General features: G+C 47.2%; 1 protein-coding gene across 14 annotated transcripts in view; it reads right to left on the bottom strand.

The window, feature by feature from the left end:
• The window catches only part of znf536 (zinc finger protein 536), a 225,589-nt gene that overhangs the window by 52,055 nt on the left and 148,499 nt on the right, over window positions 1-25,035 (bottom strand). For all 14 annotated transcript variants that reach the window (XM_085168898.1, XM_085168923.1, XM_085168949.1 and 11 more), the window contains 2 exons: window positions 11,095-11,253; window positions 1,340-3,079 (listed from right to left, as the gene is read on the bottom strand). In XM_085168898.1, the coding sequence (XP_085025024.1) occupies window positions 1,340-3,079; window positions 11,095-11,253 (1,899 nt within the window). The remainder of the gene's footprint in view (window positions 1-1,339; window positions 3,080-11,094; window positions 11,254-25,035) is intronic.

The raw sequence follows: 25,035 nt of genomic DNA, 5'->3' as shown, positions 1-25,035 counted from the left end.
CTTCACCCTCCGAACGTCACTTTAGCTCTCCATCCAGCTCCACGTGCTTCAGTCAGAGCATCTTTAGCCGGGACGGGAGGCGAAGAGTCACCTGGAGTAACGTCACACTGAACAACAATTCACTCGCTCACATTCACCACAACATGTCTCCATGTTACTCATGTTTCCTATAGTCTTTCACTCTTCTCTATGCTATCTTTGGTGCCATCCCAGAGATCTGCCGGGAAGTCGGACACACAATAACTTGTTTTTTTTTAATTACAATGAATGGCCGTCTCAGACGAGGACATATAAGAAAGGCCTTTGTTCCTCAGAGAAAGCGTTATCTATAAAGGTCGAGCATTCCTCGCTGCAGAGGGGCCGGCCCACATTTTGGACTAAACAATATGTAGGGCAATCTCTCACAAAGCCATTTCTCTTTTTAATGAAACATATACACTTGCATCGAGATACTCAGAGCCGTGTCCTGCCACAGATAACACCAGCTGTTATTTTATTTATGTTTTATATGATTTTCTCTCTGCGTTTGATTGAAAAACGTTCCTTTGTTCTCCAAACAAAGAAAAATATTCCTGATTGTTAATAATATTACGAGGGTCACGCCGAGTCAAAGCGACAGCAGCGGAGCAAAGTCATCCATCTCCGTCGTGTCTATAAGCCGCTTTTAAAGCTCAACACCAACACTGGCTTTTATTTTCTTCCTATAGAGACACTCAGAAGTGCCAACCAGCCCTAAACAGAAGAGGAGCATTGTAAAGAAGAGGAGAGCGAGCGAGAGAAAAAGACTTCCTTCTTCAGTCTCAAGGAGCGGCTATAACCTTAGCAGAATCATGAAAGTTGACAGTTCATTTTTCACAGGGTCATAGATCGACGAGTCTTATAAAGTAATGGGCTTTTGGGAGTCGGCTTTATGAGAGCTAAGATAGTTAAGAGACATGTGGAGGAGATGGCACGGGGAGCTGAGGTCCTGCTCTGACTCATCCAGGGTTATTCCCCCCATGCTGGGAGCGAGAGGGAGGCGCTGCACTCCCAGTAATATAAACGTGTAATAAAGATTAATCTGTTGCTAGTCGCCGGCATGATAGCTTCTAAACTTGCTTGAAATAAGGCTGAAATCACTTCAGAGCCAATCTCGAGACATTTAGTGAGTGCTGAGATTCCTTTGTGGGTGTCGGGCAAAAACGTATACGTGTTCGTCTGCTGTGTTTAGTGTTGGCGTGCACGCACTGGTGGGGAAATTGGATTTGTGCTCATATTTGTCTTTTTTGGGTCGCGTTCTGCTCGTGTGGCTGTCTTTTAATATTCTGCTACAGAAGCAGGAGGGGTTAAACACACTCACCAGGTGCGTCCGACCTCTTCATGCCCCCCGGGGGCGCCCCGCCCGCTCCGCCGCCCAGGCCGTTGAACGCAGGGAGGCTGTCGTTGCTATAGGCTCTCAGGACAGACAGCATGTTCATCTGCTGCTCCAGGTGGGTCTGCTGCTCCGCCTTCAACAGTCCTGGAGGACCTCCGGCGGTTAGGAGGCCCAAGCCCTGCTGCCACTGCTTCTCCAGAGTCTGGTTCTGGGGCGGAGGAACCAGAGAAAGTGGAGTCATGGCGGAGGACGGCGTCGCCATGGCCGCTCCGCTCCTCGGGGGCAGAGAGGAGTCATCTTGGAGCTGTTTGGGACTTCCTTCTTCCTCTCTGTCCACGTCCATCTGCCCATCCTCGTCTCTTTCCTCCTCTTCTTCAGCCACTCCTCCCTCCTCCTCGTCTTCGTCAGAGTGGTTTTGCTGCCGTCTCTTGGGTGTGGTCGACGGGGTCTCGTTGGTGCTGCGCACGCCGGTTTTTCCAGCCTCGTCTTCAGATGCGACTTGGTCATCTTCAGCATCTCCACAGGAGCCCCTGTCGCCCACCTGGTCGGGGCCGGCTGAAGAGGCCCCTCCGAAGACCTGGCTGGGCAGGTCCAGGCCGTGGTCTGCTTGGGCGAGATACCCCTGAAGGCCCTGACTGACTCTTGGGGATCCATCGTACAAGCCACCAAACCTTCTGTAGAATTCACTCTGGAACGGGTTATACGGCTGCTCCATGTGGTTATTCCAGCCTCCCGGGCCCTTTTCTCCATCTCTGTCTCCATCTCTCTCCGGGGCCACGCCCGAGGCCTTGGTGTTGGAGGAGTGAAGGGCGGAGGTGGTCGGAGAACCCTCTCGGTGAGCGTCCTTGCCTGCGTCGGCGTGCTGCAGAGGGGCTTTGCCCAGGTGGTTGGCCTGGAGGTGCAGAGCCATGAGCTCCAATGAGGAGGTGGAGAAGGAGCAGAAGAGGCACCCGTGCCACGCCACGTTATCGTGAATGGTGACGGAGGTGCCGGGGAGTGACCCGGATGCAGACTCGGGTCGGACCGACACGGACAGATCGAGCGGTTCGTACTGGGACCCGGGTTTGCCCGGCTCCGAGTTTTGTTTGGGTTCAGGCTTCTCCTCTCTGTCCTGCTCCCCGGAGACGGCCCTCTTGGCTTTGGGCTCGCCGTTGTCATGGTAGCGCTGGGCCTGGAGCTGGGCTGGGCTCTGGCTGTCCTTCACATCCTTCTTCATGGAGCCGAGGACAAAGTTGTCCATGAAAGCCTGGAGAGAACCCTGAAAGTGGACTCCGTTTCCCATCATGCTTTGGTAAGCCCGGCTTAGGTCAGAGAAGCTGGCGGCGCCGTCCGCAGAGACTATGGTGGAAGGTCCATCGGCAGTCTTCGTGTTCTCAGCTGAAGAGGCGGAGTCAAAGCGGCGGTCCCCACAGTCACGATCCCGGTTGTGAGAGGACACGATGGGAGCCGACGCCCACTGATGCGGCAGCAGCGGCCCTGCCCTGAAGTCCAGGTTGGGGGGCATGCTCTTGAAAACATTACGGAGGACGTCCGGTCGGGCGAAGATGCCTCCGCCCGTCTTCCCATGATCCTCTTTGTGGTCAGAAGAAGGGGTGTGGCCAGAGGAGGAGCCTGACGTGGTGGAGCCGTTCTGACGTTCGCGGTGGTGGCGCTCCAGGTGGTACTTGAGACTGGCAGACTGGGTGCCGGCGTAGTCACAATGAGGGCAGCGGTAGGGTTTCTCTCCTGAGAGGGCGGGAAAGAAAGAGAGCGAGAGAAACAGTAAAACAGTGAATAATTAACCTGCTTATTACATCGACTGGATATCAAAATCTATTTATTGGAGCAGGGAATGTGGGCCCGAGGGTCATGTAACCTCCCTGAACAAAGAAAATTAGGTCACATGAAGTGACAAAAAAGACGTGCATTTCATTAACGATAAAGAAGAGGAAGTATTTAATTCCTGAAGAAGGGACGGAGATTTTAAAAAGTAGCACAGAATGAAACACAAAGTGATAATGAAGACGATTGTGCATTCAACCAACACTCGCATGTCTTTTCTCTTCCAGTCGTCGGCTCGGCTCCACTTGATGTGTGTGTGTTGGGACGGGGGTGGGGTGTGGGGGGTGTGGAGTAGGCATCTGAATATGGGTCGATCCAGCTCCGCCAAGTGAGCCATCACTCATATCAACACCATAAAAACATTTCACCATATGGTGCTTTCAGTCCACTACAAGACATAATATTTTCAGCTGACAACAGAAGTGTCTCGATGCGATTGCGCGGGCCTGCGGCCGGGCTCGCGGTGCGTTCCTGTGCACGTGCGGCGGGGTCATCGTGCCTCCGCTCTGGCCTTTGGCGATGACGGTGCTGCTTCTCGGACATCGCCCTTTTTTTGCACTTTGTCAGGGGGAGCATACATCAGGCGTGGCTCAGCGCGCCCCCCCGCCACACAAAAACTACGAAGCCGGCAACATATGTGAAGCACACGCTGGATGTGGCGAAGCCTCGCAATGAAGAACAATATGATTCAGTACAGATCAAAGCGATTTACACTACAGTAAAAGGGGGGTGAATCTGCTGTGTAACATTTACATATGTTTATTTATGCTGCGCATCCATATTCATGAATATTCCTGATAATGCTATAACACCAACACTGTTCTGCCAGAAGTGGATCTTCCATTGGAAAGATGTTGAAATAGAACACATCCTGCGAGCAATTATAATAGGCTTGGAGTCGGAGCCAGATTTGGATTCATTAAACAATGAACAGAGAGGCAAAAACGCTAAGCTCGATTTTCCCCCCTTTTCAATATACACATATAAAAGTTCCCACAGTGGTATTTGTGCACGCACGGCTGGAAAAGAAATAAAAAATGTTTTGCATGCACGTTCTCTATACAGTATATGCCAATAAAATGTTTAGATTATACACATGGAAACCATTTTATAAAGGAAAAAAAGGCATTGTTACGCAAGGCTGCTTTGAATGATTTAAGTCGGGCTGTGTAGTAAATCATGGATATAATTAGCAAATGGCATACTGCTCAAGTAATTTATCATTATTTAGAGGGCACCATTCCAGAAAAAGACTCTGCGATCTGCAGACCTACTGCAGAGTTCTCAAATAAAGGGCCACAAACAGCAACTCAATAGAATATTGATACAGCAGAGAAAAGAATAGGAGGCTATACAAAAGAAAATTGAAGGTGGAAATACTAAAGAGAGCAGAGAGGAGGGAAAGGGAGCATGCAGAGCTGCAGATAACCCTGACTACAGGCAGAAAGACAGCGATTTGATATCTTTTCTCTTACAGCAGAGTGTCTGTGAAGCATAGAGTATATTTAAAATAAACCATACGAGATGAGCTTTTAACCCAATAAGTGCTTCTCCTGTGAGCTGCCGAACAGAGGCTCGGCGCTGATTTAATAAGGAAACGTCCCTGATGCAAATGATCATTCTCGATTCCTCTAACTGGACAAAATGATATTCTAGGAGCCAAATTAGACAGAAATTAGACTGATCTGATTTTTTTCTCCCTTTCCTTATAAGAGGTTGTTAATGTTCACGTGGGGGGGAAATAAAGATGAATGTGGCATGTGCATATCTAAGATGAGAATGAAAAGCAGAGGCAGTTGCGTGTTTGACACGTCCTCTGATGTTTACGGACGAAGGCAAACCGGAATGAATGCCGATGCCCTGCGAGAGCGCTCGCTTTGTGCCCGTTTTTCCATTAAAGCTGAGCATTTTTAAATATCTGGAGCAAGTGAGACAGACGACATGTCTGCGTGTGTGTGTCTGTTTGCCATTTGGAATGTGTGAGAACACATGTTTATGCATGCATGTCAGCCTGAGCCTCTGTGTGTGTGTGTGTGTGTGTCTTAGAGGGCCATTTGGACTGGCTAAGACATCTGCTCCATCATACGTCAGGGGCCTGGTGTGACATCTGGGGAATATACTGTATCCTGCCTTGCAACATTACACACAATTTACTGCTAAAGGTCATTATGTACCCGTTAATCCACTTTTAATTGATATCAGCGCAAACAGCACAACCTCCCAGCCACATGACAGATCGCTGCCGCCACAAAACCAGGAAATTGCAGGAGTTAAAAATAGCATGGTAAACTTTTCGCTGCTGTCTGTCTGCTCTTTGTTGAGCCGCTGTGGACACGCTGACCTTGACGGAGGTGAACGATAAGAAGCAGACCCTTCACTCGACACAACCTCTGCGCTTATAAATCCTCCTCCTCTTCCTGAGATCCTCCACAGCGTGTTTGCACTTCATGTTGCTGCACGGATTTCATCTGGCTTCGTATGAATTATGACAGCACCATAGAAACAAGTAAAGATAAATACCCCAGCCCTGTACAGAGGGGCAATTAAAATGGTTTAATAGATATGACATACTGGAAGATGAATTTCCATTTGGCTTCGAGGATGGAAATAAATGTAAAAACCAGCGGCTGAGATGTTTGAGGGACTGAAAAACACACGGAGCTGTTTTAAATATATCTGATGGTTATACAGCGGGCCAGAAGAAAAGTGGCAGCACAGACACTTTAGTAACTTCAGAAATCCCAGAAAGAGAGCACAAACGGCATCACTGGGTAAAAACAACAGAAAGAGAACTGGTAATTTTTTTGCCAGTATATTATCTATTTTTAGATTATTCAATGTGTGGTTAAAAAATACAGCAAAATAAGAATTTTTCACAGGAAATTGAGGTTTTTTTAAAAATGGTATATTGTACAATATTTTCACAGATTTTTTGTGTGTCAACAAAACACATAACTCAAAAAAAATGAACTTACTGAAACTGTGTAATTACAAAACACAGTTTTTGTCAAATCTGAGGAGCACAAAGTACATTTGTGGTAAACATTGATAAGGTTTAGTCGGCTAACACAATCAGAATAATAAAAAAAGATTTAAACTTGAAAACTATTCACACATATGTGCTTTAAAAAGGATCTGGCTGTTTTCCATAAACTGTGCAGCTTTGTTGTTGTTTGTTTAATGCAGTGAGTGAGTTGTGGAGCTAAACACTGAGGTTTAACACATCAGTGCAGTCAGAAAGAAAACCTCTGAAAACACACGTGGTTAAAAAAAATATCTGTGCTATTTTCCATAAACACAGAAAACATTTTAAAAATCTGAACAAAAATACTGCAGTTTTTGTTACCAAAGAAATAATTTTATATTTCTAAACTCTCGACAGTTTACCGTATTAGATTAAAGAAAGAAGATTCATATACGACACAAATAGTGGCTAAGCCTCAAAGAGGAAGCTGTTTTGTGTAAAAGTTTATATTTAAACATTATCACAGCTCTCATTTTTCATAAACCACTGATGGAATATGATGCAGAACCAGTTTAAACTGGGTTAAAGACCTCCCTCTGACTTCAAATGTGAAAGTCTTTTTCTTTTAACTTTTATTCATGTGAGAGCATACTGTGTTGGAAAATGATTGTGGCTGCGGTAATCAGGGTTAAAGTTAGTCTTGTCAGGGTAATCAGGCTAACAGTTACAGTGGCCAGTGGTATTCAGGGTTGTAGTGTACCTGATACATGAGGGTGTCGGGGCTATAGTAGTTTACATGGTGGTATCAGGTTTAGTTAGTTAGTGTACATAACCCTGATACATGGGGATAATCAGGGTTGTAGTTAGTGTACATAACCCTGACACATGGAGATAATCAGGGTTGTAGTTAGTGTACATAACCCTGATACATGGGGATAATCAGGGTTGTAGTTAGTGTACATAACCCTGATACATGGGGATAATCAGGGTTGTAGTTAGTGTACATAACCCTGATACATGGGATAATCAGGGTTGTAGTTAGTGTACATAACCCTGATACATGGGGATAATCAGGGTTGTAGTTAGTGTAAATAACCCTGATACATGGGGATAATCAGGGTTGTAGTTAGTGTACATAACCCTGATACATGGGGATAATCAGGGTTGTAGTTAGTGTACATAACCCTGATACATGGGGATAATCAGGGTTGTAGTTAGTGTACATAACCCTGATACATGGGGATAATTAGGGTTGTAGTTAGTGTACATAACCCTGATACACGGGGATAATCAGGGTTGTAGTTAGTGTACATAACCCTGATACATGGAGATAATCAGGGTTGTAGTTAGTGCACATGACCCTGATACATGGGGATAATCAGGGTAGTAGTTAGTGTACATAACCCTGATACATGGGGATAATCAGGGTTGTAGTTAGGGTGGAACGTGAGAACCAGTGTTGACTGGAAACGGCTGGAGCTTCCAAAGCTCACACTGGCTCAGGTGGTTGCACCACCCATGTCACATCACAAGGTTGGGTTACTGGGAAAACAGTCCTTCCTGTGTGCTCGTTGCTAACAGCTGTTCGGCAGCTGCGTGTACGGATTTAAACCCTTAGAAAATGAACTCTTATTGGATGACGAACAGGAAATACAGTTTTATAAATGCTTATTCTGTGATGAAAGGTGCAGACCCAAACATCAAGATGTTACCAGAGTAAAGAGGCTCACTGGGATAGGATATGTCCTCAAACATGGTCAGTGTTACAGAAATGTTTCACACGTTGGGCTAAATTCTAAAATTTACGGCAGGAAATTCCAAAACTGTCCCACTCCTCTTTAATTCCCCCTTCAAGAAGAGCCGTTGCTGTGAAGTTCTCAACAGAGGCAGGAAATGCAGCGACAAAAGAAAATGTATGAGAGATAGAAGGAAGAGGAAGACGAGGGCTCAGGGGAGCGAGAGGAATGGAGACGGAGATCACAGGTCCCTCCTGATTCATCCTGATTACAAGGTTAGGTTAAGGTTAAGTGACACGGGCGAGTCCTGTCTCTCCTCCTCCTCCTCCCTCTGCTCATTTATAGGTGAGCCGGGACTCTTATTGGTTATGTGGCCCTGCCTGAAGTTATGTGTGGCTATTGTCAAGAGCGAGGACCTTTTTATTTTTTACACACAGCTGCTTACTGCTAAATAGTGCCTTGTCCAGAAGGGGACAATCTGGGCCTCTAATTGCTGTCACTGAAGCCTAGATTCATTATGTGACTTTCCCATTAAAATGTGAGCATTAATTTGTATAATGAAATATCACCCTCTGCAGTGTGTTCATTAGCTCTGGCCCCACACTGTAGTGCCACAGCCGCACAATGTTAGCTACCTAGAAAACTGTGGTTAATTTTGCTAATGGATATTTTCCCACTCACTGTTCAAGAGGAAATTAATACTGTAACATTAGCTCTTTAACTTTTGGAGAAATTTAAATTCACTTCATTCCTTTCAAGCTGGTGTTAGTCGCTCATTAATCTCTGCGTTGCGTCGCATAATGCTGCCTCGACCAGGCTCGGTAAGCAACTCCATTGTGTCACTCACATTACATTAGACGGAGGAGAGCTCGCCTGTCAGCTGTGAATCTGCCCGCATTGTCACCAGAGCGCAGAGAGGATCTTTAGCCGCTGTAAAAGTCATCTCGTGGATGTAATCAGGATGTCACAGCGGAGCTGGTACGATTAGGTTATAGGAGTGATTTAAAGGCCACATGTTGGGGATGCATCAAGCTCTTTTTCTCCCCGCGTTGCGTCTAAGCTCGACGGGCACGCGTCCAAGGATACATTCCACCCAAAAAAGACAACATCCCCGCTAAACCTTCTCACATTTGTCCCCAGGTGGAGGCTCCAAGCGAGGCCTTTAATTTTACTGTCTGTTTGAGATACGAAAGGACGAAAATAAAACGTACTGTGGATTCAATCAGACCGGCCGAGGGCTCCGCTTCCTCTGCGATAAAATACGGGCCTCACGGGGATCATTACTACTCTACTCAAAGCAGACATAACTCAGGTCTCTCAGCAGCAGGTAACACAGAAGCAGCAGCAAGTGGAGGGGAGGTTGGCCTCCAGGTGACCTGGATGTGTTTAGAGACCTTAAAGGGTTGCAGTCCGACCACCCGTATAAAGTCAGTAAAGGCATGGAAGTCATGTGATATTTTCAGAGCTACTGCAGTCAGTAAAAGCATTTATCAATCAGATATCTGCTCATGCAGTAAGTCAGAGGACTGTATAAGAGTCTGATGCATCGTCAGGTCTGAAAAAGTGAGTCTGAAGCTTGCATTCTCTCTGCTGTCCAGCAGGGGGCGACTCCCATGAAGTCTGATTGGAGCACATCCTGTGTCCTCAGTGAACTCAGTCGCCAGTTTCAGGTCTGACCCAATAAAGCAGGACGCTCGTGTTTGGTCCGTCACGCAGGATGCAGGGGAGGATGGCGTGACTGACGTGGAGTTATTACCGTGTTCTGGGGTGGCTGTAGCTCAGGTGGCAGAGCGGATCAGCCACTAACCAGAAGGTCGGTGGTTCAATCCCAGGCTGCTCCAGTCTGCATGCCAAATATCCTTGGGCAAGATACTAACCCCATGTTGCTCTCCGATGCATCCATCGGAGTGTGAATGTGTATGAATGTTAGCTACTTAGCACTTAAACTTAGAAGTGCTTGTGTGATTGGGTGAATGAATTAGCTGTATAAAGTGCTTTGAGTGCTCGGACAGAGTAGAAAAGCGCTATATAAGAACCAGTCCATTTACCATGGGGACCCAAGTGTGACTTTAGGATTAAAGTGAGCTTAAGGGTTAATGCTGTAATGCTGAATTAGCAGAACAACATGGCATCAACCAGCTTTGTTCCGGCAGCATCAGTCACAGGAACAATCGCAGTTTTTCATATGAAGTCTTTGTTACTACGATTGATCTCGCTCTTCTTTATGTGGGATTATGCTTGCGTGAATAGCCAACGTGAGGACTCTCGCTCGGAAGACCTCGGGTGAATAATAACGCTGAGCTGAAGCTGAGGAGCTGAGAGGCAGGAAACACCTGAGAAACTTTAGCCAGGTGTCCTTGTGGTAAGGTGTCCTCTGCACAGTCTGAATGTGACTTTAACCTGGATAGTCAGTGGGGCGTTCGTACCTCGCAGAGGGTTAGCGCCCTGGCTCCCGTCCACGGTCCACATCATTACTCTGACCGAAAACAACCGGGGGACGGCGCCGCTCCGAGGGTTAGCACACCCGCCCGAAACATAAAGCTAAATCTATTCGACACACGGTCTCACGGACATCCCTGCGAACGGTGGACAGGCCGGCTTTGTTTTGCCTCGAAAGTTATTGAGAGTTAGAGAGTGTGAAATTGCCCTCTGAGTGATGTCATTGGAGGACACTGAACCCTTGTTGTGTTAATTAGAGCTCAATGAAATGATGAGCAGGAAAAAAAGTGGAATAACAATGGCCTTAAGCCTAAATGAGGGACACTGAGAGGAAGTGCACGCTCGCCAGCAGTTTCCTTAATTTGGATTTATGTGAGTCTGAAGGAAACGTGCTCAAATCCAGCAGCTGATAACGCGGAGCCTCTGGGATTAGATCCCATGGAAAGAGACAGATTAGGCCTACTGGACCTGACACTGCTGAACTGGGAGGACTGGGTTTGTGACGGCCTGTGCTCTGTTCCTTTCTTTCTTTTTCTTCTTCCCGCATCGATGTTCAAACTGATAGATTATCGATGGATCTGCGTCCTCTCCCTCACGTCGGAGGGAGACCGACTCCAGCGAGCCGATATTCAGAAACCAATATGTCAGCCGGAGCCCAGAAGAAATGTCAGAACAAGCGCTGGAGTAAATTTTGCATGAAGTCCAATAAATGTTTCATAGCTGCAGAGACGCAGAGCAGGCGGGTGGGTGGAGAGTGGGTGGAGGGTGGAGGCACTGACCTGTGTGTATCCGCAGGTGGACCTTCAGGTGATGGGAGGTGCGGAAGGACTTGCCGCAGTAAGGGCAGTCCTTGGAGGACGAGGCCAGGGAGCGCTCTCGATGCTGGGGCAGAGGCGGCTGGATGCTCCCCGCTGTCTTCACCAAGTCCTCGCCAACATCTGGAGCACGCACACACACACACACGAGGAAGACAAATGGAAGGCGTGTTGAGTGCCAGCCCTGCACACATCATAACACAACACATTTTTTCCTCTTTGTCCCTCGTTTCCTGCGCGAACGCCACACAAAGTCAAACGCATCAAACGAGTTCACGGGCCGCGCTGTTTTCCTCCTGACAGAACGCTGACAGTTCATAAGCTTTCTTCAGAAACACCCCCCCCATAACCTCCTCCTGTTTTTCTTTTTTTATCCTGTCGTCGCTCCCGTTAAGCTAACGCTGGAGCGCAGTGAGAGTTAACAATGCGAAATGAGACGAAGAAAAGAGGGAGAGGGCCGCGTTTGGCTTCGTCAGCATCGCAGGATATCCTCGCATCTCTCGCTGCGACCCGATTTTGACAGGTAGCTGTCAGAGATATGATAGGGTGATAACAGTTTTGACCCCGCCCTCCGCCACTTCCTCCGCACGCCAAAAAAACGATGATGCACAGTTTAGTGCACCAGCAGTCTGTTATCAACGCGATCACCCCCCCGAACGCAAATCTAAAGATGAGTGACGACAACCTGGGAATGTGTTGACAGCAGCATAATCTGAGGTGAGGGTGTCGGCGTCACGCTGCACACGCCGGCCTCGCCGCACTGATTTGCCGTGTTTAAAGGCCGGGAGAAGAAACGCATCAGAGAAAAATGTACAACAGATACTTGATAAATATCTGGAAGCTGGAAAATTAAAAATATCCTTTCTGGTTCTGCACAATTTGGTTCAACGCGAGATCTCACAGCAAAACGCCGAAATTCATTTCCTGCTTTTGTTCTGGAGCTTTTTTTATTTTTTATGTTTTCTTTAATTACGGGACGGCTGCAGGATTCGTAACAGGACTCACACACCACACTTTAGTCCTTAAATATGATCAGTATTTAAATACACATCAAACAATCAGCAGTGACATTTCTTCTTTAACCCTTTAAGACCTACCATAGAACCAAGTCCGCCAGAGCTTATATTATATGTTTACATGCTGTGGAGCCATTTTTGGGAGCATTTCAAGTTGCTATACATCAATACAACCATTACAGCCCAGATTTGAATAATATGTCTGCATTAAGTGCATAGTAATTACATAAATTGCAAAAAAGTGCAATAAACTACAAAAAAATATAAAATCATTTTTGTTTTTTTAACATATATTTCTAGTTAGAGAAATTTAAGAGGCTTATCCCTCAAAACTGTAAATACAAAAAAGTTGCACAAAATAGTTTCCCACCACAGGAAATTTATTTTGAGTGTCTTCATAGTTTCATTTTTGAAATACACCAATTTTTATACACTGCAGGAAAAACTAAAATAAATATTATAATGCAAATTTGCAAAAAAGCAGCATATGCATCAAAATAAACTATTTCCAGCAGTGCAATATGAGTCCTAAGCATCCCAGAAACCACACAGAAAGTCATAAAGTCAAACATAACTTTTAAAAACACCAGTATAGGCTCATGAGGCCCTGATGGTAAAAAAAACTACATTTCCGCGAAAATGACGTCACTTCTGGTTTCGGGCAGGTCATGGCGGACATGCGATAGTTCGTGCTGATGGACGTAAGAAGTGTTACAAACAGCTGATCGGATCGGTAAAGCGTGTTTCTGGAATATTATGTTTTTGTTGCTGCAAGTGCTTTTTATGCAGTTTTTGCAAAGCTATATGTGGAAGGAAACTGTGACCGAGGACAAGCTGATGGCATAAGATGTAAGTACAACTCCTCCGGTTTCATATGCAAAAAAAATTATTGCGCTAGCTCACGTGGCTGCAGAGCTACCGGGATTTAAAAATAGTTACGCAAAACAGAGCGTGCTGCTCTGACCGGCTTTAAAGGGTTAAAACATCTCATGAATCAAAAGAAGGAAACTGGCCTAAATTCATTTCTAGTTTCACAAGAATAAAAATGAAAGAATTAAAAAACTAAAATGAGAAAAATATCTCCGCTCATTAACAAACACAGTGCAGTTCATTTCATTTTTTTATAGTTTACGTGCAAAACAGCATTTGATATTTTCTTTGTGCTCTCATGGTGACGGCAGCTTCCTGCGGTGCCTCAGAGACGGATCTGACTGGGCCTCACGAACGACCACGCAGGTGGAAATGCATCCACACACGCGCCCTCGGGCTCTGACGATCTTCAGCAGGACACACAGTGAATAAAACTGAGACAGCTGTTAACCGTTGGGACGCACCGGCAGATCAGGAAAGACGTCCGCGGACGTCCTCCGGCAGCTTTGCCTCAGTCTGAATGAATCCGCTCGTCAAAGCTCGAACCCGATGTTTCGCAGGACGCGGCGGATCATGCCGGGTCCAGTGGCGCCTTTGTGTACGGGCAGGCTACCATGGCCTAGACCAACGCTGAACTGTTCGCCATTCAGCCGTCACCATGTGCAGAAAGTGTTATTTATTTTCTGCACATGATTGGGTGTGTGCGGGGGACGGCGGGGGGCAGAAAGAAAGAGAAGAATCAAACCCACGGAGGCACCCACGGGAGCACAATGAGGAGCAGCCGCTAACAGGAGCCTAATCTTTTCTTTTCTGCGGCTCCCTCCTCCTCCTCCTCCTCCTCCTCCTCTGTCGGGGAGTCAAATAAGGTTTACAGAATGGAAAGACCAAGTCAGCAAGTCCTCTTCCACACTGACACTAAACACGAGTCCATCCAGCCTCGCCGCTATCAGGCTGAAGGCTATTTATCACAGCTGGAAGTGAAAGGCGACCTAAATGTAAGTCTGTGAGGGACAATACGCCGACACCGCCGCTCTGCACGGCGGGACGGTTTCATTCAGCGTACAGTAGAGGAGAGGGGGCAGGGCGAGGGCCGGAGAGGCAGATGTTTAACTTCTGAATCTTCCAATCGAATCTGTGGAGAACTAAAAAACATCTGCAGGAAATTTACAGCATTCAGATTATTTCAGGCTCCGCTTTGTTTGTTTCGTGGAAATTATTTTATTTCACACAGAAAAACTCCCCGAAAAGTCAACATCTACTCAAATAGGAGGATGACTATAAATATATATGTTTTTATTTAAGGCTCCCTGCTGAGTCAGCGTTCACGCACAGGATTTAATGTTTCCTGCGCTCACGGCGAGAGGAATGAGGCGCCACGATCAATCAGACGTTTAGCTCGGAGAAAATAATCGTTCAGTTCAGTTTGACAGACAGGAATAAAAACGAACTTTAAACTTTGAGCTTTTACTTTTCACGTCCTGAATTCAAACGCAGGACAAGACGGTTTACAAAAGCCTCACGTGTCAGAGTTTCGATGGGGTAGACGTTTCGGGGAAGTTTCCGTGTTCACGAATCGCACCAACCGCCGCCTCCGGCCGCTCGCACATGTGTGTAATCTTTCACCGATTTATGGACTCCTGGATTCGAAGGCTCGGATTTGTTTCAGCAAAATTTCAGCTCAGAGTGGAAAAAACATGAAAGCGACGCCTCGTCCTGCTGAACCGGCCCAACCTGAAGAAAACGTGAAGTCGCCGTGTTCACGGAGAGCATCTGCACGACCGTGCTTTAGCTTCATCTTCACTTTCATTTGCTGCTTTTATTTTTATGTGCAAAAATGTGCACAAGTTAAAGTTGCAACGCCTCTGTTTACATGTCAGATTTATCGGACTGGCACATAAATAAATAAATTAAATAAAATAATTTCTCATAATTAAAGCACCACATGAAAAAAGCTTATTTCAGTGTAACAGCAGCGCGATAAAGAGCCGTCACAGTTTCAGGGTTTTTACACACTCAGGTTCAAACATCAGATTTTAGTTTCCAACAACAACCAAAGTGTTTATGAAGCTCTCACAGCTTATATGACAAACATGTCTATCCTGTGTTCAGTGTAACACGTGGAAGCAGAAGCCTCGAGGTGACTTGATCTGACAGGGAACGACCCAACAGCTTTATGATGTCACAGCGGCCTGGTGGCGGCTGCTGAACCCAAACGCTCCTGTTCCTGACGCAGAGGTACAGGCGGTGTGACATCAGCCCGACGAGCTGCACACGTCGACTTTTCTCCCTTTAAAGAGGAAAAATCTTCATTTTGTCCACATGGACACGGACACTTCATCGCCCTGAGGCAAAAAACAATCCCCGCCCCCCCTGCTCGAGTTATCAAGGCTTCTTTCACGGACGGGGAGGGGAGGGGGCCGGGTTTGTCTCCTAACTGTTGAGCTGGGACGTGAAATCTGCTCCTGGTTTCCTGATTTCAGGTGGAATTATAATTCCCTCCATCACCCTCCCTGTTATGTGTGCCGTCCTGGAAAGAGGAAATAATTATATAAACCCCCCCCAGCACGCGGGCTGCACCATACTGTAGCCGCACTCATAAACATATTTTGAGTGGTCTACTGTACAGATCCCTTTTTGGCAAAGACTCCCGGCATCGTGTAGCAGACACTGGCCCACCTGCCCACCCCAGATGGGCTAAAATTAAAAAATCCAAAACACAGATTAGAAGCAGGAAAAACACCAGACCCCCCCCCACACACACACAGACACACACACAGACGTGTCCTTGTGTGTCAGGGTTAATAGTGCTCCTGTAAGAGGAAGACACACTACTGAGAGGATGAGAGTGCGCTCTCCTGGCATATAACAGCCCTTCAATAATAAATGGGCCTCACACATTCGCACACAGAGCGCACACGGAGGTGCGTTGGGCTGTAGCGGCGTGCGACGTGCACACACGTGACGAGCGTCCGGCCTGCGCGTCTTTAATCAGTCGGCTGATCCGCAGCTTTAATGCGGCTGTTCCAATTACTGTAAAAGTCAGCCGGCTCCATATAACCACAAATATTGACACTTTATTGCACAACACATTTATGACATTTTGAAGGTCACGCCATATATTAGGCATCGCCGCAGCCGAGGGGGGGCTCGGACCGCCTGTTGACACCCCGCCTTAACTGTCCTGAGTATTGATTTTTTTCTTTTCATGCAAAGATTTTCTGTTGGAGACGCGACATTAATGCGACGTCACAGGTGAGCCTGTGAACTCACAAAACTACGTTTCCCTGCTCAGACATTTGGTGGCTTCTGTGCGGATGTTGTGACACCAAAGTCATTTGTGTTGACAAATGTCTGCGTGTTAACATTTTTAAATAAACTGCACAGAAAAAAATGATTGTTTTTCAGGTTTTTCCACCTGAAAGTTTTGCCGACACTTCTCCTCCTCACAGATTTGCACCTGAGCTCAAATCGTAGCTTCCTGTTTGGTCTGAACACAAAACTCGCTTCGTTTCTGCTTCAGCAGCAGCAAAGCTTCGGTCTCGGTGTCCGAGAGGAAGCTTGGCTACAGACTTGTGATTGGCAGGTCGTTAGCCAATGAGAGATGGGTTTCGCAGTCTGATCTGCCCCTCGTTGTCGTGTTTGGTTTCAGACGCTCACACAGAGGTGCTGCCGGCTGGTGGTGGGAGGCTGCGTGGCAGCTTATTTCTGATTGGTTCCTGGTGTCGTGCATCCTGTGGCTCAGCTGAAACCGACCAGTGAGGTTGGTGACTCTAAACGACCCAAGAACACCATCGTGCCGTCACTGCGAGCTAAACCACAGTTTTATTTGTTCATGTCGGCGAGCGTCCTACGGGGCAGCGGCGCCGGCTGCTCGCTGAGAACAGCTCCGAATGTCGAAGCGTCGCTCGTGTCAGAGGCTCGTGCTGAGCTTGATTTCAGCCAAAATGATCATAATTCATATGAAAATCTGTTTTTATTCTTATTCATTAAACATTCGCCGCTTCTTCTTCTTCTGTGGTTTGCACGCGCGAGCCCTCCCCTGCCTCCACCCCAGGAAGAAACATGACAAACGCAGCGCTGCGACTGTGCTCCTACAAGAATATCACAGAGGGGGGAAAAGGAGAAATACATGTATAATTCAGCTGTATCTGATCTGAGACCAGCTCCTCTCCCCTCTGCCTTTACTGGTGTCACGGCGGCGTAATGGAACATGCCAGAACAAAGGCTCCGAGATCAGATTGGAGCAGAGTTGAGCAGGCCATCTGGGAGGCAGGCTGAGTATCAGTCACTCTGCCTGCTGTCGGCTGCACTCACACTCACGCACACACACTTCCCCTCTGACTCACAGTGTGTGTGTGTGTGTGTGCGAGAGACACCTCACTCCCTTCTGACCGCACGTCACCACCGAAGCATCGCCACCGAGGGGGATACGCCGCCGAGGAGGCAGCACAGCGACTGACTGACAAAGATATAAGCTGATGTGTGTGCGCCCCTGGGACAGTGGCCACACCCAGCTCCCATTAATGGAGAAAAAATCATCAACAACATGAAAATAAAAGCAGAGGCCGCGTGCGATGCCAGGGGTGCAGGTTGGAGGATGGCGGCGGGCGTGGGGGGCTGCTGGCAGTTCCTTAATGGCGCTCTTTCAATCACACTTTGCACTCTAAACGCTCTGTGGTTTTGATTAGTATGATATCACTTTCAGGAAATAAAACTGGGGGGGGGGGGGGGAGAAAAAAAGCACATCAGTCATAAAAACACAAGATGTTTTGCTTTTTGCTCGGCCATTATTCTAATGTGTCACGTGACTCCCGTCGAAGCCCGGCGGCCTCTCCCTGCAGCCAAATAACTGATTGAGGGGAGGACCAGTGTGTGTGTGTGTGTGTGTGTGTGTGTGTGTGCTGGGGTGGCGGAAACAGTTTGAAAAGGGGAAAGATATTAAGAGAGATTGGGTGAGACGGGGAGAGAGAGTAAAACGTGATGACATCATTTGAAAGGCATTAGGCTTTTAAAAATGCGCCCGGGGGGACTTGATTTCCTTACAGCAGAGCAACACAACACCATCCGGCCTGATGCTCGCTCGCTCTCTCTCACACCCCTCCCCTTCATTCTTCTTCTTCTCCTCTTTTTTTTGATTTGGACCACTGCCATCTTTGTGAGCGTCTGGTTCATGCGAGTTAATCAATTTGAGGTTTAGTTACACTGCTGATGCTAGCACTCCAGCCACAGCTAGAACGTAATCTGAACTTGCAGAATTTATTAACCAAACACCAATTATCATTAAACACCACTGCATTATGCCCCTCCTTTTACCACCTGACAACCACTACTAAATGAAATTTTAGATTAAAGTTATTCGGCCCGTGATTTATGAGCACCGAGAGGAGCGCCTCTTAATGCGCACGCCGTGTTTTTCCTGCTGCCGCGGGAATACACCCGGGATCAGAGACGTCTCCGAGGTATTACAGCAAGCGGGTCTGGACCGAGAGGAGTGGAGGACGGCCGGGAAAGAGCGTTCGTCTTCTCCTCGCCGTCCTCACCTCTTGCTCTGACCTCGCTCGGCCGCTGAGGAGGAAGGAGGCAGAGAAGGAAGTTTGTTGTGGTTTTAGGTTTTCACACACACACACACACACACACACACACACACACACACACACACACACACATGTTTGTGAGACTCAAACAGCAGCAGAGTGTGTTACATATAAGGCGGTGGGGTAAACAGGGGCACCAGATGTTCTTTGATGTTAATAATGGCATTTATTATTAATATTAATTAGACCGCATTCAGCAATACATTTGGGCCATTTCCAAGTCAATTAAGCAAAATGGCATTCGGGAGATGTTGAAACGACATTTTAAGGCAGGTGTTCGGCGCTCCCCTAATAAACATTTTTGCAGCTCCTGAAAAACAGCCCATTTTATTCGCTTTCTCTTTGTTTACTCGTCCTCGCCGAATGAACTGTATCTCCAAAAACACATATTGACGATGCCTTTTTTTACATTCGAGCACATTATCGAATTAAAGTACGCAGGAGGCGGTAATTCTGATAATGCGCACACGACATGTTGCGTCCGCAGAGACCCGCGGGGGTTAATCCACGTATGAAACCACCGCAGCGACCATCAGGACGGGGGCAGGAAGAACACTTTGAGGATTATTGAGCATGTTTTTTGAAATCTGTGAGGCCCGGTCCACATGGCTGCAGAAATTCACCGAATCAGAGTGTGGGGGGCGAGGGGGGTCCTACATTATAGTGAAAATAATCCGAGCTGCTATAAGGATAAAGAAGCTGCTTTGAGCTGAGCGGCGACCTGCCACACCTCTCGGCTGCGCGTGTGTGCGCGCACTCAGCCCTGCTTTTGGCAGCAGGCCCTGCTTCTGTGTTTTTTTCAGAGCTGGTGGAGGCAGCAGCCTTACAATGGTACATTAACAATCTGTGCGTTCATTTATCAGTGTGTGCGATTTGGACTCTGCGTTCATGGCGCGCTGCACTTTTCATGGCTGAAAATTAATGAACAAGCCTCCCCTCGCAACAAACATGCACCTGTGCTGCAGAGATGCTAATCACAAACATTTATATTTATTAGTGAACACCCGCACTAAGACTGGAGTTGAGGAGGAGGAGGAGGAGGAAAAACGAGGACGGAGGAGAGATAGGTGGTAATGAAAGGCTGGCAGTGTGGAAGTGTGTTTGTCTGAAGCTTCTGAATGATTTCTGATCTTCTGCTGCGACGGTGATTCCTCCAAAACTACTCAGACATGAAGGACGTGTAAAAAACCTGTAAGAAGCAGGTGACTCCCGAGGGTGTTAAAAGGAGCCTTCTCCCCCCTGCTTTCTCTTTTTAACCCCCCCAGCTGACAGAAGGTGGCTCTCTCCCTCAGTAAAGGCTATGCCTCTGCCCGGCTACGAGCAGAGGAACGGTGCCATAAGTTTCTCCCTGGCACTGGCCCACCTTTGTTTCCCCCCTACTCAAGTCTGTTTCAGGCTTCAAAGAGCATTGGAAAAAGACACACACACACACACACACACACACACACAGACACACACACACAGAAATGTCTGAGGGAGCACTGATGTCTCACTAACTTTATCATTCTAGCAGGGTGATCATAGCCCCGTCGAGAGGCTGTGGATGATGCTTGAGGGTCTATGAGTGTGTTTGTGTGTTTGTGTGTGTGTGTGTGTGTGTGTGTGTGTGCTGTCCACCACTGTCTGCATGCATGCATGAGAGCACAGAAGGCAGATGGGGACAGAGGTAGGTGTCTTTTAGGACAAGAAGACAAAAGCAGTTACTAATGTGTGTTTGCAGACACACACACACTCCAACATGTGTGTGTGCGCGCGTTTGTGTGTGTAATGCTATAATAATCAGGGTGTATATTCATCATGCCCCCTCTCAGTCTGTGTTGGCAGGAAGTGGTGTGGTTACCATTAGTGAAGGATGACTAGGCTGCTGTCTTTCACTGAGAAAGGAAAGGAATAAAGGAAAGGAAAGAGGGCAGAACGCACACGACGGTGGAAATAAAAACAGAGTGAAATGAAAATAGCGGCACGCGGCAGAACAAAGCAGTTAAAATGGAAACAAGATGATTAGAAACGAGAGGGAAAACGGGAAGATGACAGGACGGAAGACGGGAAAGCCGAGCCGAGCAGTCCAAGAAAAACGGGAAAAGAAAGCTGACGGTGCGAGCCCCTCTCCACCTCCCGCCACCTACGACAGCCACCCTGTTGCACGCGCTGTCTCTTTAACGCTGGATAAAGTAGAACTCCTCCCTAAGCCGCCATTGATTTCCTATTCATTCCCGAGCACGCTAAATCAACAGCGGGCACAATAGGCCAATCATCAAACTCAGTCGCAGCACTTCCATCCCACCCTCCATCCATCTGCCACTGGTCAGAGTCCATACTGTACACACACCGCAGCCATTAGTGGCGTTATTCTCCATCAATGAAAACGAATCAATTAGGCCTCATTAAGGATGCATATTAAGGTGGAGTAATTATCTGCTGAGGGATGTGCAGTGATCGATAGCTCGGGAGCATAAATGCGCACTTAAAGACATATATTACCACGAGGGACGAGCACTTTTAACAAGGTCTCTGTGGAAGAGCGGCGGCGGCGGGTAAATCTGCTGCTCGCCGCGCACGCATGCGCCCCGTGGAGCCCGGTCAGGCAGTAAATCCACAGACCAAGGACGCGTCCCTTTTTCCTCTTCTATGAACTTGTCGAGTGTCTCAGAAAATGAAATAAAAAGATTTACACACCTTGCCTTGTGTGTGCGTGACACAATGACCACGGGGAGAGCCGCACTTTAAGAATAAATGAGACAAAGGCCCAGTTTTCGAATGCTACAGGCCTGCACCCACAGGCTGCATACAAAGCACACGCACATTTGCATGCACACAGTAACATGCATGCACACACAATCCCATGCATAACGCCTATTAAAGAGCACGCTCTGTCCCAGTCGCATAATTTTAATTTGTTATGAAGGTCATTGACAGCAAGTAATAATCACCATTGGGGATCTAACAATTTGCCATTTCGGAACATTGAGGCACTGATGACTCAACTATTAATAGACTGAAGCAGCCCTCGCCCCCCTGCGTGCACCCCCTGTCCTCTTAAATGACTCGAATCTACTCCAGTGCATTGTTTTTACGCTCATACCACCTTAAAAACAGATCCTGCGAAAGGACGACTTCTCTGACAAACTGCAGCCCTCGCTCAGCCGATGAAGAGTTAACACCCCCCTTCCCTTTTTTAACAAAAGAGACACAATGACGAGTTTTATTATAGACCAACTCATTTATTCTCTGCTCTAGCATCACCCGAGCCATTCAGACATATGCGTCTGGCATTTGTCGCCAAACAAATAAGTCCAAGCTTAAGCTATTTTTATCAAGAGCGAGAGCGTTTGTTCTTTTTAAGTGATCGTCAGTGTTTGGGGCGAACAGAACGGGAGCTGGAATCCTTTATCTTTCAGAGGCTCAACAACTCAAGACTAATTACAAATTAATCTGGATCTGGATATCTGCAATGAGAGAAGTCGTGGTGTGCTAAGAGGAGCTAGCTGTTTTATATTTATAGAGGGGAGCTGAACGGGCAGAGAGGCAGACGCGGGCCGGAGACGGAGGCGGCCAAAACCCAAAAGACAGAGGAGCGCGTAATTGCCAGCTTTTCGATATCTGAGCAGCCGCATCGAGGCGGAGGATTGCGGACATTAATAATTGATGGTTAGCTCGATAGGACAGAAGTTTGTGGCGGAGGAAGTTTGGCGTCTCCGTCTGTCGAGGTCCCTCCTCGAGTGCCGTCGCTGCACGGAAGGTCGAGGGGGTTAATCGGCAGACTCGACGGCGCTGCCCGAACATGGCGAGGTCGCATCGACACCCTCTGACGTGTGTTTAACGGCGTCGTTTGCATCTCTGTTCAAAGGAACATTTTGGATCCATGAAGCGTTGGTGACACGGCGCAGCCGGCGTCACACGGGAAGGTTCAAAAATATATTTAATGAAGGCACATCTGCATCTGCCGCTCGTCTTCAGCTGATTGGTCCTCACACAGCGACAGCTCACAACAACGCTTCAATCAGACGACCCTCTGTGAGCGGCACCTGGTGATGGTGGGGAGGAAGAACTCCCTTTATCAGGAAGACGAAAAATAAAAATGTTTTTTTAATAAAAAGCCACCATCATGTTTCAGGTTTTCCATGTGGACGACGGTGCTGCCCGCAAACTGAAATATGTCAGCAAAGCCAATAAAGGCGCGCGCCACCAACACGGCGGCCATCTTGAACCAGCCTGTGACAGCGTTGAACGTGTCTGACGTGCTGTTTGCGTTTGTTTTTGTTTTTATTAAAGTTTTATGTGACCTGAATGAAAAAAAAAAAAAACAGAGCCGAGACCAGGGCAGGCGGGTGTACGGCACCGCTGCTGGCTCCACCTCCCGCTCCACCCACTCGCCATTATTAGTGGAGAGGAAGAGATGAGCGATGTTTTCTCCATGTTACACACAGTAAAATAAAATGTTTGTTTGTGTAGCGTCTGCGCCTGCTCTTCAGTCACGACGTTTTTAATACTAAACTGTAATTATTGCTGCTATCCATTAATTTTAAACTGTTTTACTAAAAAGCTGAATAAAATAATCAGCCATTATTATTATTACTGTTAGGTTTTGTAATGTTGATTGTCATTTATGCTTAGAAATATCTACTTATATATGCTTAGAGTTTTATAATTAGTCTTAGATTGGTAGAGGTGTATAATCGATTGTGTAGTGATAGGATGTGTGATCTTTAATAGTCTGCAAAGGCTTGGTGTGGATTCCAGAGTGTTCTGGAATCCACACCTACATCCTGGGAGCATGGGAAGAGGTCGTACATTGTTTTATTGTTTTATGGTAGGATTAACGTAGCAATATCTGTTTTAGTCTGAGTGCCTTTTGTTTAGATGAACTGCTGGACTTTCCAGACCAGTAGGTTTAGGGAAGTCATTTATGGGGTCATACTCTGACCCCACACACACACACACACACACACACACACAATCCTTTGTTCACATGTATACCTATGTAAGATGTTATATGTTAATGACCCTATGCATATTCATGTAACCACAATAAAAGGAGTGCTATGGGGAACCTGGCTGAGAGTCTGATGGAGGTCAAGTGGTGGAACGACACTTGGCTCCAGGCAGGTCTCCCTCATGCATGAGTAACATGAAGAACTTTGCCTACTTTGGGTCTTGCTTTGCTGTGTAATTATATTGTCTTCAACGTTCCAGCGAATAGGTTTAAGCTACAAACCTATCATTAATTGGTCCTTCGAGAGCCGGAGCCCTGGAGTCGACATTCACCGAGGGGAGAAGAGACACGCTGAAAGACTGACGTCAGCCAGAAAGTTCCTGTAGTAAAGTCCCGAGACGTGAGAATTTGTCATCGGGCAGGTGGATTGGCTGTCTGTCTTTTCTCCTCGATGAATGACGATCGGCGGGATTTGAGGCTACATTACACGCTAAGCAATGCCGAGTAAGTTGAGAGAGCGACTCTATAACCGCAGAACTGGGTTAGGGTCCCAGAACTGGGTTAGTGTCCCGAAAAAAGAGGTTTTGGTAAAATCGCCCAAGGGCCCAAGCGTCCGGTGAGTGTCCGGTTTTGAAATCGCCCTGGGTTTGTGTCCCGAGCGTCCCTTCATTGGGTTTTGTCGCGCGACTGGGTTAGGGTCCCACAACTGGGTTAGGGTCCCGAAAGACTGGGTTAATGTCCCGAGCGGTCCGGTGTGAGTCCGGAGTAGGCCTATTTTGTGTTGTTGTTGTTGTTGTTGTGTTTGTGTTTGAGTGTGTTTGTGTGAGCGGGTGCGGAGCAGAACACGTGGTCTGTGACACCGGCTGTTGTTGTTGTCATGGGTTCCTAAGCAACCAAGAGTGCGTCAGAGGGTGACAGATGTTTATGCTGGACTTTGCTCCTGGCAGCGCAAAGTATTTAAATAAAAGAGAGCGACGGCTCCTTAGCTGCGCGGGTTCACGCGAGCACGGTCGCGCGGGTTTCACGCGGACCTGAGCCATGCGGTTAATCGCAGGCTTATGAATGGAAAAGATTCAAATGTTAGAAGTTTTCAGAAAACACACCAGCCTTGAAGAGCGTGTGGAGAAGGCCAGCCCACATCAGCAGCACTTAAGATATGCTCTGGTGAATGGCTTTCCCCCACCCCTTGCTGACACAAAATGTTTATTCTTTAGCTTGCCCTGATCGACAACAGCCTGTGCTCCAGACCATAGATTTAATTTAGGTGGATAAGTGTTAAAAGAATCTGCATTAAGCTTAGGGTTGCTCAAATTCAGTACAATGACATATGAGATGAAGTAAAATAGGCAAATATTTAAACTAATTACGTGCATAGAGGCACTTGACCTGTGTGAAAGACTGTCGTCTTATTATGAGTTATTGTTGAGATATAGAGCACACCTGTGAAAACAACTAATATGCTGAACCCTGTATGAAACAGCTGAAAACTACT

This window comes from Neolamprologus multifasciatus, chromosome 1 (assembly GCF_963576455.1).
Source record: "Neolamprologus multifasciatus chromosome 1, fNeoMul1.2, whole genome shotgun sequence".
NCBI classification, from domain to species: Eukaryota; Metazoa; Chordata; class Actinopteri; order Cichliformes; family Cichlidae; genus Neolamprologus; species Neolamprologus multifasciatus.
Note: the sequence above shows the minus strand (reverse complement) of the source record. Positions and strands in the feature narration are given on the sequence as shown.